We start from the raw sequence: 17,647 nt of genomic DNA on the forward strand, positions 1-17,647 counted from the left end.
AGTCTTTGTAAGAACCAAGAGTAGACTTCTTTCTAGACAGAGCGATGATATGCAGGCCTGAGTTAGTGGTGAAAGAAAAATCTTTCCTCCACAGAGATTTTTTTATGAACCTGATGAAATTTGATCTCTGTCTTGACATTTGGATGTAAATTGCTGAGTTTGCTCTAAGTATGCCAGTTACCGTTCTTCCTTTTGCCTGTTCCTAGTGCTTCCAGGGGTGTAATGCTCCATTTGCCGTGCCTGCTTAATATTGTCTGCGACTGCACCTTCAGAAAACCCCACAGTTACAAAACAAACAACGTTCATATCAATGAAATAAGCAAGTTTTGTTTAAAAAAAGTTTTGCTGTCATAGACCCTGAGAAATTACAAATGCTTATTTGATGATCATTTGATCCAATAACGTGGTGGTTAGGGGAGTGGGGATCTACTTGGAAGCCTCTGGGCGCCTGTTTTAAACTTGAATCTCCTGTAATCCTTATAAATATCGAAACAATTTCTCTGTTCCTAATGGTATTTTGTCTGTTTCACTTTTTTTTTTTAGCGAAGCTTTATGAGAGATCAGGTAGAATATAAAGATTTCTGGAAATCTCAAAATCATGGTGTGACATGGCTATGGTTGCAGTGCTTTGCTTCACTAAAGTTGCAGAATGCAAGGGGAAGGTTTGGGAAGAGCTATGTCATACAGTGCAGCGTGTTTATTTAGGAATAGTGTATCTTGAACATTTTTAAATGTTCAAACTGGTGCTTAAATGTGGTGAACACAATTTTATGTATGTGCAGCAAGTTAGGACCATATCATGTAGTTTTCTGGAAAACTGTAATGATAAAGAAAAGCTCTGCTTTGATTTTACAAATGTTTAATCCAGTATCAGTGGAAATAATTCATCGGTACCTAGTCAGTGTCTGATCTTCTGTAATATTTCTGTTGGGGAACGTGGGAGTAGACCCTCCTAATCCTTTGCAGTAAACTCTGCTTCTGACTCATTTTGTTGCTCTAAAGTGACGGTAACTCTTTGTCTTCTGAGGCCCCTATGGTCTGCTAGGAAGACTTGTAAAATTTAAAAATCGTTGATGGGCTTTCTAGAAAAATGTACTAGACCTGTCACTAACTTCTCAGCAAAAGTGTAATCACAGAAGTGGAGGAAAAAGTCTAAAATGGAGAGAAATGAACTGTAGGGAAAAAAATGTTCTTATGTATTGTGATGCTTGTAGGGATGGGAAATACAAGATACAGTGTTAGGGCACTGCTTATTTGGAATGTTGGTTTTTAACTCTGTTCATATTTTCCCCTCCATTTCTTTTCCTGCTTGGTGAAGAAGAGAGGTAGGGGTAATGATATTGTCTCTCTGAAATTTTGAGGCCACCCAAGGTTCTTTCTGCTCTGCCTTACTGCTAGAAAAACCTCAAAACATTACCTTTCTCAATGCATCTGTATAATTTAGAGAATTTTGCTTCATTTAGAGCAGTTGCTATGAAAACAAGGATGGAAGTGGAAGGACTTTGTAGTTGCAGAGGAGTTGTTCTTAAAAGTAGACATTTTCTAGGGTGACTTATACTCTGAAATGTGTTTCTGATGCTAGGTTCTTCGCTCCATGTTTGTCTGAGAAGTGCCAGGGGCAGTATAGAGACTAGCTGCATAAGGAATAGGAATCACGTTACTTATGTGAAAAAACCCCCAAAACCCTCTATAGGTCTATTGAGAGAGGAAAAATGGCAAAAAAAACCCCTCTTTTTCTCCAGATAGGGACTGATTACAGCTATTTGGAACACTGATTTCTGGATATACCCATGTAGAAAATGCTTCTGGTCCTGTGAAGTTTATGCCACAAACCACTGACATCCAGAAAGGCGAAATCCAAGATTGACCCTTTGTTCTTAACACACCATTAATTTTGGATAGGAGAAAATAGAGCCATATGAGTTAGGGAGAGGGGTTTGGCTTTAATTTTGGATTGCCAGGCTTTTTGTAGTCATTGATACTGACCACAGAAAGGGTTTGGGGAATGTGTGCTACCGTTATAACCGGCAGACGGACAGACAGACATTTGTGGAAAAACACTTACTGTACTGCATCTTAAGTAATTTGTGTATCAAGTTACTGTGCTATATTTTAATTATCAATGCTATTTCTTTGATCTGGTGGAAATAATTACTATTTCATTCTGGAAAATGATATTTGAGCTTGAGACCACCATTTTTACATTGTAAAGCTTCGTTATTCTTAAAATTTAGGACCACCTGCTTTTTAAGACAATATTCTTCTTGCCAGACCATAAGGAGATGGAGCTGCCAAATTTAAGGGAGTAGTCATCTCCATTGCAAAGTCAATAGTCTCTAATGTTTCTAACTTTAAAGCAGTAACTCTTTCACCTTTCAAAAAAAAAAAAAAGTGCCTTGGTGGGTGACTGAACAAGGTAGAATTACTTGTGGCAAGATCAAAGCAACAGTTTTAAGGGAGTCTGAAGTTTATTGGAATTCAGTATATTTCTCCTCTTGCTTCTGCTACTGAAAGGGGAAAAACCCCTCAGTTCACTTGAGAATAAAACATTCAGTATGCTAAGTAGCAACTTTTGAATACTTCCTTTATGCTTTACTTTGTGTTCCTCTGCACCACAGCAGATGTGAATGTCTTGTGCGATGTTTGTTTTAATGCTAAGATAACATACTGAAGGGAGATGAGCATTGTTCTTTGCATGACTAAACTGAGACATTTAAATTCTGCTTAGCTAGGGAGGTAAGACTAGCTGCAGATATGATCAGCAGCAGCAGCTTTGCAGTATGTGTTGATGTGGATGAAAAGAACTGCTAAGTAGAGTCTAGATGCAGAGACCTATGGAGGAGGTCCATGGGAAGTTTTGTGTGGTCTCAACCCTAGAGTTGCATCTGCCTTGTGTACCCAAATGCGAGCAAAGGAACGTGTCCTGCAAGTAAGCAGGGGAAGATAATTACCAGCAACAGAAAGAGAGAAGTCCAAGAAAAGAGAGCTTGCTGTTAGTTTCCAGATTAATTTGATTGCTTCTGCCACAGGGTTGGAGCAGGGAGTGCCTTTCTTCTGTGCTGTGGTGTGAGGTGACACACTCCTTGTGAAGCCATGTTTCTCTTGCGTTCTGAACTGGTGGTTTGCACACTGGCTGCTGTTTTGAAGATGTGCTGCCCTTCCCCCCAGAAAGCCTGGCAGCAGCGTAGGAAACCTGTGGTGGAAATCCTAAGGGAATTGCTGAAGAGTAAGAAGTCTACTGTGTCTTCTGCTGACCTGTCTGGCACTTCCTGTGACCTCTGCTTCCTGCATTACTCATTTTCTGTTTATTTGTAAAAGAAGAAAAGGAGGGTTTCGCTACAGATTAAAGCCTCTTTTATTGTTCAGTATCAGGTTTTTAGCCTACCTAAATTCTTGCTTTAATAAGAGGAAGGTAAAGAAGGAGAGAGCAGATGTAGACCTAACATTAGATTTTGGTTTTCACATCAGTACCTGCTATCTTTTAGTTTTTCTTTCAAATTGTTGATTTCAGTCACCTAGGTAGAAAACTTTATGGTAGTCTTCATAATAAATTAGTGAGACCTTACAGTAATATAATTATAGTTTATATTTTTAGGACAGACAAGTTCTGCATGGTTGAGATAATTGCAATTGTTTTGCCCACATCAATGAATTCTTTCTTCTACTCTGAACCACATGTCAAACCAGTGTGAGAGGTTTTAATAACAATGTCCCGTTAATAGAAATTTTTGTAACAATGAATGATCCTTTCAGAACACTGACATAAGATTATTGAGCAGGTCTTGCATGCTGAATAGGCACATTTCATTGAACTGATCAGGACCAGCAAATGAAGTAGACTGGAGTTCTCCTTGTCCTTGGAAGTCCTTACTTTCAGGCAACGCTGAGTTTTATAACTGCAGAGAAGGAGTATTTGATGATACTAGAGCAATTTAGGTATTTTACCAGAATTTTGACTGGTGTAGTATTTTAAAAAGAGCAGTGTGTCTTGTTTTTCATTCCTTCTATGGCTCCGAGGCTTGCAGGGATATTTACATAATCTGTACTTTCTGCGAGGGCCTTCAGTTTTGTTTTGTATGGTTATAAACATAATTGTATATGTTAGTTAATGTAAGGGTCATGCATCAGCTACTGTGTGACAACAAAGATATGAATTTGTGAAGTGTGACTTCCTACACAGTGACTGATGTGCATAGGTCTTTATTTTCTTCTCTAGAACAGAGGAATAGTTTATGGCAGAAGAGAACAGTTGCACTGCTGAAGCACAGAATCCTGTTTTCTGTTTGGTGAAATATCTTTTCCTAGTAGCACTTAATAAGTAGGGTTAATATAATTTATACCAATGTCAGAAAAATGTACCATTCCTTTTTTAATTTGTCTTCTTTCTTAAAAAAAAAAAAAAATCTGTGTATATGCTTGGAGATGTACACATAGAGTAAGAAATATTTCTGAAGGTCACTAATTGCTTTCTTTGACTGTGTGCTAGTTTCTTATGTATTTGTTTCACGTTTCTGATGTATTTGTTACATGTAGATGTAACAGTGAGAGTCTGCGCAGGATGCCAGAGCAGTGGCTAAGGTGTGTGTTAGAAGAAATCAAATCTTGTGATCCTTCATCTACACTATGTGCAACCAGACGTAGTGCAGGAATTCCATTCTACATACAGGTACCAGCTAATGTTACTACCTCTGACTTGATTTTTTTTTTTTTTTAAATGTGCTTTCTGGTGAATACACTTATGTGTTTAGTAGTTTTTTCTTACTTCAACCCTTTTGGTCAAACTTTTTCTTTATACAGACTTTGATTGGCTTTGTGCAACCAAGTAGCCACACTATGTTTGGTGCTGTTTAGCGCTGCAGTTCTACTGACTCTTGAGATTCTTGGCTTGAGGTAGATTTGAATAGGATTTCAGAAGACTGAGTTTAGGCTCTGTGTAGCCACTGTAATAATCCTGGCAAATTCATAAATTAATTCACAGATTAAGTCAGGCTCTGTTAACCATGTAACTCTGTGCTTCTTCCATGCAAAGTGGGAAGGTGGTAAAATACAGACGGACCATCATAAAATTGTAAAATGGTGGCCTAGAAAATATTACAAAGAATTTGGGAAGCCCACTCAACAGTAATAAAGCAGGATCAAGTAATGGAGTCACACTAACTGGTGTTGACTGACAGTCTCGAGTGCTGTGAATGCATAGGTTAATGAAGACTTAGACCCGTGAGCATGGGGCAGCGCTCCTGCAGTCTTCCCACTAACCATGTTACCATCAGCTCCACGCACCCCAGCCTCCGGCTTCTGCCAAGTTCAGAACTGGTGGCTGATCGGCTGGCTGGCCGTGTTTTGTCTCTGCTCGAGGTGCCACCTCCTACTGAGTGCCTCGCAGTAGTCTGCAGCAGCTCGTCTGCATCCTTGTGGGGTCAGTTGCTGCAGGGTTGGTCCGACAGATTGCAATGACCCATTTCCATTCCTTTGTTACTTAAAGCAGCTGTGACTGCTTTTCCTTAAATTAATCTCCATCATTTTCAACCGGTTGTCTAAGGAGTCTAAGATTAACTACACGATTTGTAACTTTCTCCGCTTGCTGAAGTATAGTCTCAAGCATGTTCCAAGAATCTGAGGGACTGCTGGGAGCAAGCTCTCCTTGCCAGAATATTTCATCTTGCTTGTTTTCCACTCCGATTTCGTCCTGAGAAAGTTGAGGCAGCCTGCTTCTGTCTGACCTCTCTGGTGTCAGTCACAGCCCGCTCCTGGCTTTGCTAGATGTGTATGCTAGGCAGCAGAGCTCAGAAGTAGGGCATTGGTTTCTGGAACGTTTTTCCTTTTCAGTTTCAGCAGTTAAAGATCTTTCCTTTTTATATCTGTAAGTTGTCTGCAAAATTAATTTGGTGATTTCATGTCTTCTGTTTTTCCCATTCACACCACAGAGTTTGAATCTAGTGGGCATTACCTAGCGTTAGTCCTGAGAACGTGAAAAACCAAACAGGTTTGAATACATTTTTCATGTAAAAGTTTACCCAGTCTAATGTGAGGACTGGGTGGACCCAGTGGTATCCCATTGCAGCAAATGTGTGTAGTCTGCAGTTGGCCTACATGCGGAGTCCATATGGCAGGGCTTGTGCTGTGCCATATCTGTTTGGATAAACAGGTCAGATGCTTCTATTTTGACAGCTCTGGAAGTTAGTCTAGTCAATTAATGAGAGGGTTTGAAATGAACGTTGGGATTACTCTGAAATAATCTATTTTCAAATTGTAGTTTTGTTTTAAAGAGAGGCGATAGTGTTCTTTGGCAGTAGTTCTGAATGTGCCTGTAGCACTCAGGAAAATGAATTAAGCCTTAAACAGCATGTTGCATTTAGATAATAAAAATACAAGTGGTAATGCCTATCCTAACAGTACTATAATAAGGTTATTTTATTAACGTATAAAATCGAGATTCAGTGTGGTCTCTTTGCCATCTGCTTCCTGTGACATGTATCCTTGTTTTACTAAAACACATCTGTTTTAACGATAATGTGTAATTTTTAAGGTTATGAGCGTTTTAAATGACCTATTTAAAACTGAAATATTATTACCTAATAGTACAAAGGTGCAACTCCAATTAGTGGATGGGGAAATCGTGGGAGAATACTAGTTACAGCTTTAATGTTTTTTAGGGTATGAAATTTTAGTCTTCAGTTCATTCTCCTCTATTTTATGCTTCGTGAATACTTCCTTTTATTTTCCCCTCCCTTGCTGTTTCTCCCGTCATTAAAGGTACTGCTAAACTGACAGTGACTATTTCTGGGTTTCTGCCTAACCTTTATACTTCATTTGGCTTGCAGTTGATCCATTTAGTTGTTCTTATGTGATGTAAAGTACTGTTAAATATCTTGTTCGGACTGATGCTGAACAGACTCTGGGTCCCAAAACACAAATGGATAGTCATTTTTTATTAGAAATAAGTGATTTACGGTTATCCATTTGTACTAAGTTGGACAAATTCAACAAGAGCTACTAGACGGAGAGAGAAAGACTGTTTTAACTCCAGTCCTGAATTTTAGAGGACTAAATTTGAGTACTTTGTGCTGCTTGTTTTATCCTGTTTTGCAAACCAGGATTTTCTTTTTGGCCGGCCTGTGTCATCTTAAATGCATATATTATTACACTAAAAATAAAAGTCCATGCTAGGAAATGCAAGTATGTATAATATGTAGATTCTTCAGCTGTAATAAACACTGTGATTTTTTTGGTGTGCGATAAATTATCATCTGTTATATACAAGCAGATTTTCTTAGGCTAATGGATAGTGCATGAAGAAAGTTTTCTTCCTGAAATGCTAAGAGGCTTTGAACAAAACTAAGAGTTAAAACTGAAACTTACTTTTTTGCAATTTTTTCTTTAGTCCTTGTGTATGGTCAGAACATGGGAAATACATGAACGTGGAACAGAACTGGTAGTAAACAAAAGTGGCTAGAAACACCTGATTGATTTTTTTTTTTTTTTTTTTTTAAACTTTCTGTAGGCTTTGTTAGCTTCAGAACCAAAGAAGAGCAAAACAGATTTGCTGAAAATGACAATGAAAGAATTGATATCTTTGGCTGCACCTTTGAACGAATCACCAAGTGTAGTTCCACAGGTAAAATACAGCCTCTCATCAGAAGACAAATGTCAAAAAACTGTTTGTGTTACTTCAAGCAGTTAAGGAAATGTGTGCATTTTTAATAAGGATATTTTGTTTTTATTATCTGTAGCTAGATTTTAAAACATGTTTGTGTGTGCAGAGGTTATGAAGTCGCTGGAATTTGCAAGTGCATAAGATGCTAAAAATGGATTTGGCATAATTACATAGGGTTGTTTTTTTTCTAGTACAGCAAATATAAATTTCAAATTAATATGACTACATGATCAGTTTACTGCCTGTCGTATATTTCTAAACAAATAGATAAGTAATTTCCTTTTTACAAGGAAATTAACAAGCAAGCAATTGTTTACATTAAAGAAATGAGTTGCATAAATCATATTCTATGCAGTAAAATACTATATGAAAAGTGATTTTATGCATACTTAGTAACTTCTAAAACTTAAATATATACATTTGGAATATATAAAAATTCTATTTTAAAGTCAAGATCTTTATCTTCAGAATACTCTTAACAAATACTTAATCTTTCCGTTTGTAAGTGCAAGCCATAATCTGTTGACAATACAAAGAAGTATGTTCTAATGGCTGTGCCAGATCTTCTGCTGGTATAAATTTATATAGCCTTGTCAAAGTCTGTGAAGCTACACAGATAACCACCTTCCCCTGCAGAGAGTAGAGAAATATCAGAAAATGCTCCATATGGTGAAGCAAGCCTGGCTGTCAGTTTTAGCTTAATATTGTCCTCCTGTGAGTTGTAGTTTATTTTTTCTCACAGTATCTTTAACATGTCAAGAATGTTGGAAAAGATGATTTGAAACTTTGAAAGTTATTTTTACAGCCATGATAAGCTAAGGAAAAAAGTATGCTGGTCTTCACTTGCAATGCTTGGACTGTACTTATTGGAGGAATATATTTCTGAGCTGTAATTGTTTTTAATAGTGTTTACTGCTGCACTGTTTTAATATATGTTTTAATAGCACTATTCTTGTATTTAATATGGAAATAAAGTGATGTAAATGTGCATATGAATTATTTTTGTTTCGCATGTTCACTGCTGTAATTAGCATACATTAAATTGAAGCTATTTTCCAATTAATATATATTTTTCTTGTATTCCTTCTACCCCCACAGGTTCATGCTTTAAATATCCTTCGGGCACTGTTTAGGGATACACGTTTAGGTGAAAACATCATGCCTTATGTTGCAGATGGAATACAAGCAGCAGTTCTAGGTTTTATGTCACCTGTCTGGGCAGTAAGTTCATTCTTACCTTCGCCTCTCTGATTAAACAGAATGTAGAGCGGTGCTGTTCACTGAAGCTGTGGTCATGTTTGTAAATGGCAGTACCACAATTTCTGGAACGTTACAGGGCATAATATTTTAAGGTATAGTAAAGAATAATGTAGACCTGCAAAAAAGTTATAGTTCTGGTCACATTTTTTGGTTTTGTTTCATTTTTCTGCAATGTGAACACTGATACTGACAAAAAGTAGGGACAAAGATTACCTCATAGATAAAAATGTATCTGGCTATTGAATATTGAGTCAATGAACCTTACTACTAAGGAGTGTGTTTACATTCATTCTAACCCTTACTTTGTTTTTCAGTACAAGATAGTATTCCTTATAGCATATTAGGGTAGAATGTTTAATGATCTGCCGTACGTAAAGGTGAATGCTATCCCTCGTGTTAAAGATGGACATTTAAAAAAAGATCTGAAGTTTCTATTAGTGCTGTCTTAATTAAGAGGAAAGGTACTCTGAATTAACAGTTTCCGTGTGCTGACCTCTGAACAGTAGGTGTGCCCTGTCCTTCACTCAGCTGTTCTTCTTGAATGTACATTAATGGCCGTATTTATAGAAATACTAGTACATTTTCAAAGGGATTTTTAAAACGTAGTTCATGTTCTTTTCTTTTTTCTTTAGGTAAGAAATTCATCTACACTTCTTTTTAGTGCTCTGATTACGAGAATTTTTGGGGTTAAAAGAGGGAAAGATGAAAATTCCAAAAAAAATAGGTAAGCTTCACTTGGTACCAATTGTAAGTTTGCAAAACATGACCTTAGCCAACAACAATTTGAAAATGTTGCTTGCTTTATGAATATATTTGAATCATGATGTTACAAAAACATCTAGCTTTTCTTAAACTGTGCTGCCAAGAAGTAAGTGGTGGGCCAAAAATACCTGCTGTTAAGCACTGTTAGTTAGTTTGTATTCACGTGCAATTTCACAGAAGAGGAATGTTTCTGAGAGGTTTTGGTATCAGCGGCTCTACCAAATGCCCAGTCTCTCTTATGGTCACAAACTAGCCCTATTGCTTTTGACAGCAAGGGGTGGGGGGTGAAGGAGAAGAGAAGCAATGGTCTCATGTGTGTTCCCTTACCTCTAGAGCAGGCCTGAAGATAATCTCACCTCTACTAATTTGAGATTTTTCCCGTTAGTGTTCCTACTCTAGAACACCCTGTCCCTCTTTCATGTCTCTTTCCTCCAAGCTCCAAAAATTGCAGCTTGCGAAGCTGCCTCACTTCCAAGGGATTCTGCCCTTGAACTCTGTAGTCCTGCTCCACATCCTCTACTATTTCACTTTCTTATGTAAAACCAGTTCTCCTCTGACTCTTAAAACCCCCCACTCTTGAGCATTCCTGTTTCTCTGCGCCCTCCAGTTGGTGCACAAGCACCCTCGTGTTTTCTTTGGCCTTCAGCCACTTTAGCTTCTGCAGCAAATGAAGCATGCCCATTCCCTGTGTTCTGTAGCTGAGGTTCCTGCTCTTGTAGGGATGTGAAAATAACCTTGGACGCAGAATAAACTCATGGAAAAGCGCTCCTGGGTGAGTCTGCGTGGCCATAGAGTGGTCGCGCTGTGGATACTATGGTAACCATTTCAGAAATTCCTAATGGATTTTCAGATTACAGACGAGGTATGTAATTTCTGAAAGAAGGCAGTTGTTACGATTTACCTTCAAAAATTCCACTTTTTTTTTTTTTTTTTTACTTATTATATGGTGGTTCCTTAGTGTTGATCTATGTAGCTAATGCAATTTTTATGCACATCATGAGAAACTGAATGTCCTGGGATGGTACTAGTCTTTCATCTGCTAAATGGTAGATAGGTGCCATTTTAGTTGTTTGAAATAATTAATATCAGGTGTCACTTGAAAAATTAGTTACTATGGGTGTATGAATGTGAGGAAGAAATACAGGTGGGATATTGGAGGGAGATTTCCCATAGAAAATAACTCTTCCCCCAAAAATAATTTGAAATGTCGTCTCCCCTACTGAATGAAATTATCCCTGCTTTGTCATAAACCCAAATCACTTCTCACCCAAACCTGGAATTCACTCCCATAACCCCTGAAAGCCAAGCAGAGCAATGAAATGTGTTTCTCATTCCTTGCTTTCTCCCTTTGTTTTTCTAACAGCATTTAAAGTTGTGTTGTTTTTTTTTTTTTATTTTGAGCACTTATTGAAAGAAATACGTATCTCAGCTTTTTTAAGTTTGTATCCTAGGGAAACACCTCACACGATCTTGGATTCTCAAATCCATGCAGAATGGATTCTCACATCCATGCAGTGTGATGAGACACGTAGTAGGAGATTTCTGTTTGTGAAGCTGCAGAAAGTAATGCGTTTGAGCATCTGTTGGGGATGGGAAATACCAGGATGAAGGAGAGTAAACTTTTATATGATTGAATTAATTAAAAGCAATGTTAATTTTTATGTAACTGACACTGTTGCCTTGCTTCTCTGAAGCTTTTTGTTTACAGTAATTTCATTGCAGTCATTTTGACCAAAAGATGTTAAAGCTGGGCTGGCTTCTTTTTCTTCGTCTAGTCATTTAGCAAGTTTGCATTACACATCGTATGTAGTCAGTTCTACTGTTCCCCACCTGTAGGCGTCAATACCACAAAACAGAACGGGATAACACTTCTGAAGACAGGTCAGTGACAGACAGGAGGTACTAAAACAGAGGCAGTGGTTTGATTTCAAGTTTCTGACCCCTGTCTCTACAGGAGATGCTAGTTTGCGAGGAGAATGATGTAGGCGTTGTTGGGCTATTTCGTTTGTAAAGCTGCTTCCTCTCAACACCACGGGTGGGTTTAAGGTAGGTTGTATTTGGGACGAGGTCTGTGTTTCGGTGGTTTGGCACCGGGAGGTGTCACCATCGCTGCACAGTTCACTGCAGCCATGTCCCTGGGGTGCAGCTGCGCTTGGGCATGTCTGCTTGGGAGCTGGAAACATGGTGTGTTCAGTGTTTTGCCGGAACAGAATATATATACTAAAACAGTAATTTTTTTCCCCCACTTTTAAATCTGGCAGTTTAATTCAAAAGCACTAGCATTATAGCAGCTTGCATCCGTAGGACCTTAGGTGAAAGTAATCTGGGCTTGAGCTGCTTGTTCTGTTGCCTGCAGGGTGTTCTATCTGTCTGTCTGTGGGCGGACACAGAGATCAACTCTCTGATGCCACCATTAGGATTTCACATAGGTTTACAGTTTGCCAGATTTTAGATTGGGGTTTAAATCTGTTTCTCCTGTGCATTTACCTTATTACTGGGATGTTCTGGGCATCTGTCTAAAAAAGGATGGACTTTCTGTTTTTTTTTCCTCAAGAAGAGTTCCTATGAAACTGATAGAGTTTGTGTAGATGTCCAGAAGAAAGCTTTGTTGGAACAGTACTGGCAACTTAACATCACTGTCATGTTTCTTGAACAAAGTTTGTGTTATGTTTCCCATTTTTTCTTTTATCTTCAGTAAAAATACACAGATAGAATCCTTTATACAAAAATTACAGGCCTATCATGTCTTTTTTGACTTAGTCTGCTGATGCTATGTTCCATTCCCTCTTTATGTTAATTTTGTACATTATAATTGCCATGCAGCTGAGGAGTTTGCATAGTGACAGCACAGTGGTGGTCCATTGTTTGATGGTCTTGATCAGTTGTGAAGCACTGGGTCAATGACTGCATTGACTGTAACCTATGTCTGATCAGTAACCTGATTTGGGTTTTTTTCTGGGCATATGCAAAACAATGATGGCTTTGGGTTTTTGTTTTGATTTCTTTGTTTTGTTACCTCCAAACATTCCTATGTCATTTTGGGTGTTTGCAGTAAAACTACCGTGTGAAAGGGCCCCCTCACTCCGTGACTAAGAGAGTGAAAGGATGCCTAACTTTGTTGGCAGACTTTTTAGGTTACATCTGCAGTGGCCATCCCTGCTGGAGGACAGAGGCAAGAAAGCATTTGAACTGGACTTTGTGATCATTGAAAGGGCATTAGGAAGGTCAGCCAGAACTGTCTGTCTCCAGTCTGAGGACAAGGCGGTGCTGGATTATGCTATAGAGAAGGTCAGTTCTCTGGAAACTTGGTCTATAGTTGGAGGAGACCTGGGCTGAAGAAATTACCAGCTACAGATCATGGCTCCCACTGCTTGGTTGTACTGGTTCAGTTGTCAGTGGGGCTGTGCTGTGGGTCCTCTGTGACATCTTTGCATCAACAGCTGTACTGGCACAGCTGGGGAGTGGAGAACTGGGGCAGTGAAGGAGAGGGGTTTCTTGAGCAGAACTCCGGGCGGATGCCAAACTTCACTCTTAAGGGTTCACTGGGAACTTGAAGGGTCTACTCCACATCATGCTCTACAGGAGATGCAATCGTAGTATGTTAGATTTCATTAAATAATCGATGCATCTTTTTCACTTTAGAATGGGCAAGGAAATAATGGATAGGAAAATTAGTACTTGAAAAATAACAACTGTGTGCAGCTCTTACAAGTAGAAGAGAGAGAAGTTGTATGAAGACTGCAGTGGTCCGTGCAACTATACAGGTTGAGCTTTCTTTTTCTAGTAAAAAGAAAGTTAGAAACAAAGAAATTTTCTCTGGGTTCTCTCTTTGAGAAAGACTGTATCAAACTTCTGATGCTGCTGTAAGTGTGTGTGTGTGTGTGTGTGTGTGTGTACATGTGTCTGTGTATTTGGCTAAATGATACTCTGAATTCCAGATAACTGACATTTTAAAAATGGTCCAGTTACCTGTAGGGAGGTTTAGTTTTTGTATGCTTGATTTAGGAATACGATTGTCTTAAATGTTATGATAATTTCAAATCTACAAGCCTAGGAAGGAAATTCTAGCCACATAAATACGAAGTAGTGAGGAAGGGTTGGAAAGGAGTCTTCCCAATTAGCCCGTTTATATTTGGTTACAGAAAGTGTGCTTTGTATGGATACGTTGCGTCATGCTTTAGAGAAAATAACCACCCCTTCGCCAAGCCCTTCACAGCACAGGTGTTGATGTTGGTTTTGCACTTCATCGCTGGAGGATGCTAGGTCTGTATCCTAGCTTGCCTAGGTAGCTTGTGCCCGGCTGCGACCCGCTCCCCAGCCGCACTGCCCTGCCATGCTTGCTGCTGTGCTGCGGGTGCTGCGGCTGCCCGGGGCTGGCCGAGCAGGGGCTCGGAGGGGAGAGGGGGCTGCCGTGCCCCGGTCCCCGGCATGGCCTACCGCTGGCCACCCCGGAAGCACGTGGAAGGCCCGAGCACTGCACTTGGTTTAATGCAAACTGATTGAAGTAGGAGTTTGAACGGCAGCGAGTTCTGTAGGCTGATGAGTTTTGCCTCTTGTGTTTTGGTTAAATAGCCATTGCCAGTTTTCTTATGCAGTCATTTTACAGTGTAGATTTGGTGATTCCATGCATTCTTCAAGAAGCTGGGGTATAGTGTGCGCTTAATAATTCTGTTTTTTTCACAGAGGTTTTTTTTTTCCCCTGTTAGTGTTGCTACAGATTGCAAATCATCTGAAGTAAGTATTTGCTCTAGTTGATTGTGGGCTCCAGTATTCATCACATGAAAAACTGGGATGTCTTGAGATGAAGAGATTCTAAAAATGAAATGTAATATATGTTGTGATAGTTAATGCAGATCTGTACGTGAAAGTCAAAATAACTTACATATAAAGTTATCTGAAATTAATTTTGATGCGTAATTAAATTTCTTGTCGTAGAGGAAATCTGCCCAAATGAGTTACAGTAGTAATAGTGATAGTTTCACCTAAGTTCTTACACACACAAATATATGTGTGTATATATGCACTATATATATGTGTATATATAATACTCGAGTACAGACTAGTGGTCTGTAGTTCAGTGCTATACACACACAAATATATCAGAGACCTTTTTGGTCTGTAGTGCAATGCTAATTAAAGCCGCTAATGCTTGGTACTAGGCAAGACTCTTCTCATGAAATACGTAGTATTTCTGGCTTTTAGCTTTTTTTAAGAGGATGACCATGAGCAGAAATTGTCTTTGAGGCAATTTGCCATTTGACTTAAGACAAGCTTTAGTCTTTAGAGTAATAAAAGAGAATCGTCCTGGCGTATCTGAAAATGGAGTTTTTTAAGTTGGAATACAAATGTTCAAAGTCCTCAAAGAACAGCCAATGGCCTCAGGTAGAGGCTTGGGTTAAAAGAAGGGATGGGGAGAATTTCCTTAGCTTCTCCCCTTGGTGGAGGAGATTGCAGGAAGGAAAAGCTTCAAGTCTTTGATTGAAAAGCAGGATTTTTTTAAAGCAAGGCTGAAATGGTACAGTGCAACCTGGTGATTTTTGCATGAAGTAACTGGTGTATATATTTGCATTTTGGGAGGGGAAACCTCCTCTGTATTTAAAATCTAGTGAAGGGAAAATGCATATGCAGAAAAATACTTAGCTATCAACTTAACACATTATCTGTGGAGTAAATATTCACGCTGTTAGGAAATTGAGTATGAATGCTGCCATGTTCTCAATGTTGGTGTAGATGTATTTGAAAAAAGGAATGACTTTAATTGCCGTCTGCATAGTCCTTCTTTAAGTCTTTATTTTCATTAATAGCTCTCAGTAAATGTTGATGAATATTAATAACTGGAAGAACTTGGAAAGGAGAAGCTTTATCTTTATAATAAGATGAAAACTATGTAGGTATAAAGAGGTTTTGAAGGTGCACTATTAACTGTGAGGCAGTCAACATGCACGACTGCCCTCTGCTTGCTTTGTTTTTATTGTGAGTTGAGTGTTCAGCACTCCTCAGTAAGTGGTTGCTTGCACACTTGAAGGTCACTGAGTAAAACCAAGTTAAGTTTTAAAAACACTAAGCTGATTTTTTTTTCCTCTTAAATGGACATGTACTTTTTCTTTAACATTAGGGTTTGTATAACTATTAAGATTTTTAAGACTGCAAGTAATTGCATTTTAGACTGTGAAGGGTTAGAGGAAAAAACTGCAAATTGAATGCTCTAATGCAAACCTCTCTTTTCATAATATTATTCCTAAATAAAATGAATCTGGTATTATCTTCTTTTTTACTAAACCACTCGAGTTGTAGCTTAAAGTACATAAAATACATTGTATGTACATGTTGAATGTTTTACATTTGGCAGGCTAACACTTCCAGTATTTCTAACTTAACAGCTAAAAAAATCTGTTCTGCATGAATGATGTTTTGTCAGTCTTAACAGCAACTTTCAGACCTTTGCAGTGCATCATACTGGGCTCTGATATGAGTCTGTGTTGCCCACAGAGGAGTGGACAGTACCATTTTGGGGTAAGCTGAAAGAAACTTTGGTGGCACTAGTGTGGTCAAGCTGTAATGGCACATCAGTGTCGTAAAATCACGTAGCCCTTAGAAGAGTTTCACTAGAGGTGATACTCAGAAGGGCTCTAGCCCATGAACACTCAGTGCTGACTTGGAGACACACCACTGGCAGAAGTCCTGTGTGCCAGCAGAGGTACAGCTATGCACGAGAGGATGCTGACGGCAGTGGCGGGTCCGCAGGAATGGCAGGGGTGAGGCAGCAGAGTGTGGAGCCTCCTGTGACGGCTCCAGCAGGGAAACGCAACTATGGCTTGATTCACAAAACTGGCCTCTGAGCTCTGTGCCTCTTGGACCGTGTGCTGCAGAGGGAAGGGCTGGGATTGCTTTATCTTGGATCTCGCTAGTGGTGGATTTTCTCTGGCAGCCTTGGTCTGCTCTAGCTTTTCAGTTGAAATAGCAGGTCAGCAATGGTGAGGTTTCATGAGATGACTGAGCCATTTAAATGCCCCTGATCCTTTTTCTCTAGTTCCTTCTGTGCCACTTTTTGCAGCATGTTCCCTCCATGCCACCTGAGTTGTTCCAGTGAGTGCTTGCGAAGTAGTTATTAAGGATTTGGTGCAGTACATTGTCTTGTAAGGGGGTTGTTTTTGTTAAAAAGAAATCCCTCCCCCTTCTGTCTGCCAAAAATAGGCCACATTTATTTTCCTCAACTTTTTTGTTTTTAATACTCTAGCTCTTTTTTTTTTTTTTAATTGACTTTGACAGATTTAAAGACTTAATCTCAGAACTGCCTCAAGAAAACATGCAAAAGTTCAGGCTGACACAGATAACCGTTACGGCTTTTACTGACTAATAGTTCAATAATAATATGCTTGTTTAAACATAATTTTGAAGAGGCTTCCTATTTCTAAGTGGCTTTATTATAGGAGTGATGATGATAAGGTGCTATTAACTTGTAAAATGAATGTAAAATTCAGGAAAGTTTTGTGCAGAAACAGACACAAATTGAAAACAAGCTCCTAAAGAAATCTATTTCCCTCTGTGTCATGACTTCAATTATTCTGTTTGTTTTACAAATCTAAGATAAAACTATCTAAAATCCCCTGTAGCAGAAAATATAGACTGTTCTCCTTTAGGTTGAGGATGCTCTGTGTCTATGTGTTTTCTGCTGATTTTAGGAATACGATGTGTATATCTACCTGAAATGCTGAAAATCTACAGAACCATTTCTACTTCAAGGTTTTATTTTGTCATTAACACGCATAAATCCAAGTCAACTCTTTGGGACCTGATCACACACTTAAAGCACTGGTATACGAATCTGTATCTGTGCTCTCCTGAATGGGGGGGATCTTCATAACATGCTGTCTTAAGTCAGCGCCAGAAAACTGGAAGATGAACACAGTAAAGTGACATGAATGAAAGTGTACTCAAAGTGAAACATCCTGAAAATATACATGCTGGCCT

At 38.9% G+C, this 17,647-nt stretch overlaps 1 protein-coding gene across 1 annotated transcript in view; it reads left to right on the forward strand.

The window, feature by feature from the left end:
* Positions 1-17,647, forward strand: part of THADA (THADA armadillo repeat containing) — a 170,004-nt gene that overhangs the window by 29,342 nt on the left and 123,015 nt on the right. Inside the window, exons 23-26 of the mRNA XM_075412893.1 lie at positions 4,534-4,666; positions 7,502-7,615; positions 8,753-8,875; positions 9,547-9,638. Coding sequence (XP_075269008.1) covers positions 4,534-4,666; positions 7,502-7,615; positions 8,753-8,875; positions 9,547-9,638 — 462 coding nt within the window. The remainder of the gene's footprint in view (positions 1-4,533; positions 4,667-7,501; positions 7,616-8,752; positions 8,876-9,546; positions 9,639-17,647) is intronic.

The sequence above is a fragment of the Opisthocomus hoazin genome, chromosome 2, assembly GCF_030867145.1.
Source record: "Opisthocomus hoazin isolate bOpiHoa1 chromosome 2, bOpiHoa1.hap1, whole genome shotgun sequence".
NCBI lineage: Eukaryota > Metazoa > Chordata > Aves > Opisthocomiformes > Opisthocomidae > Opisthocomus > Opisthocomus hoazin.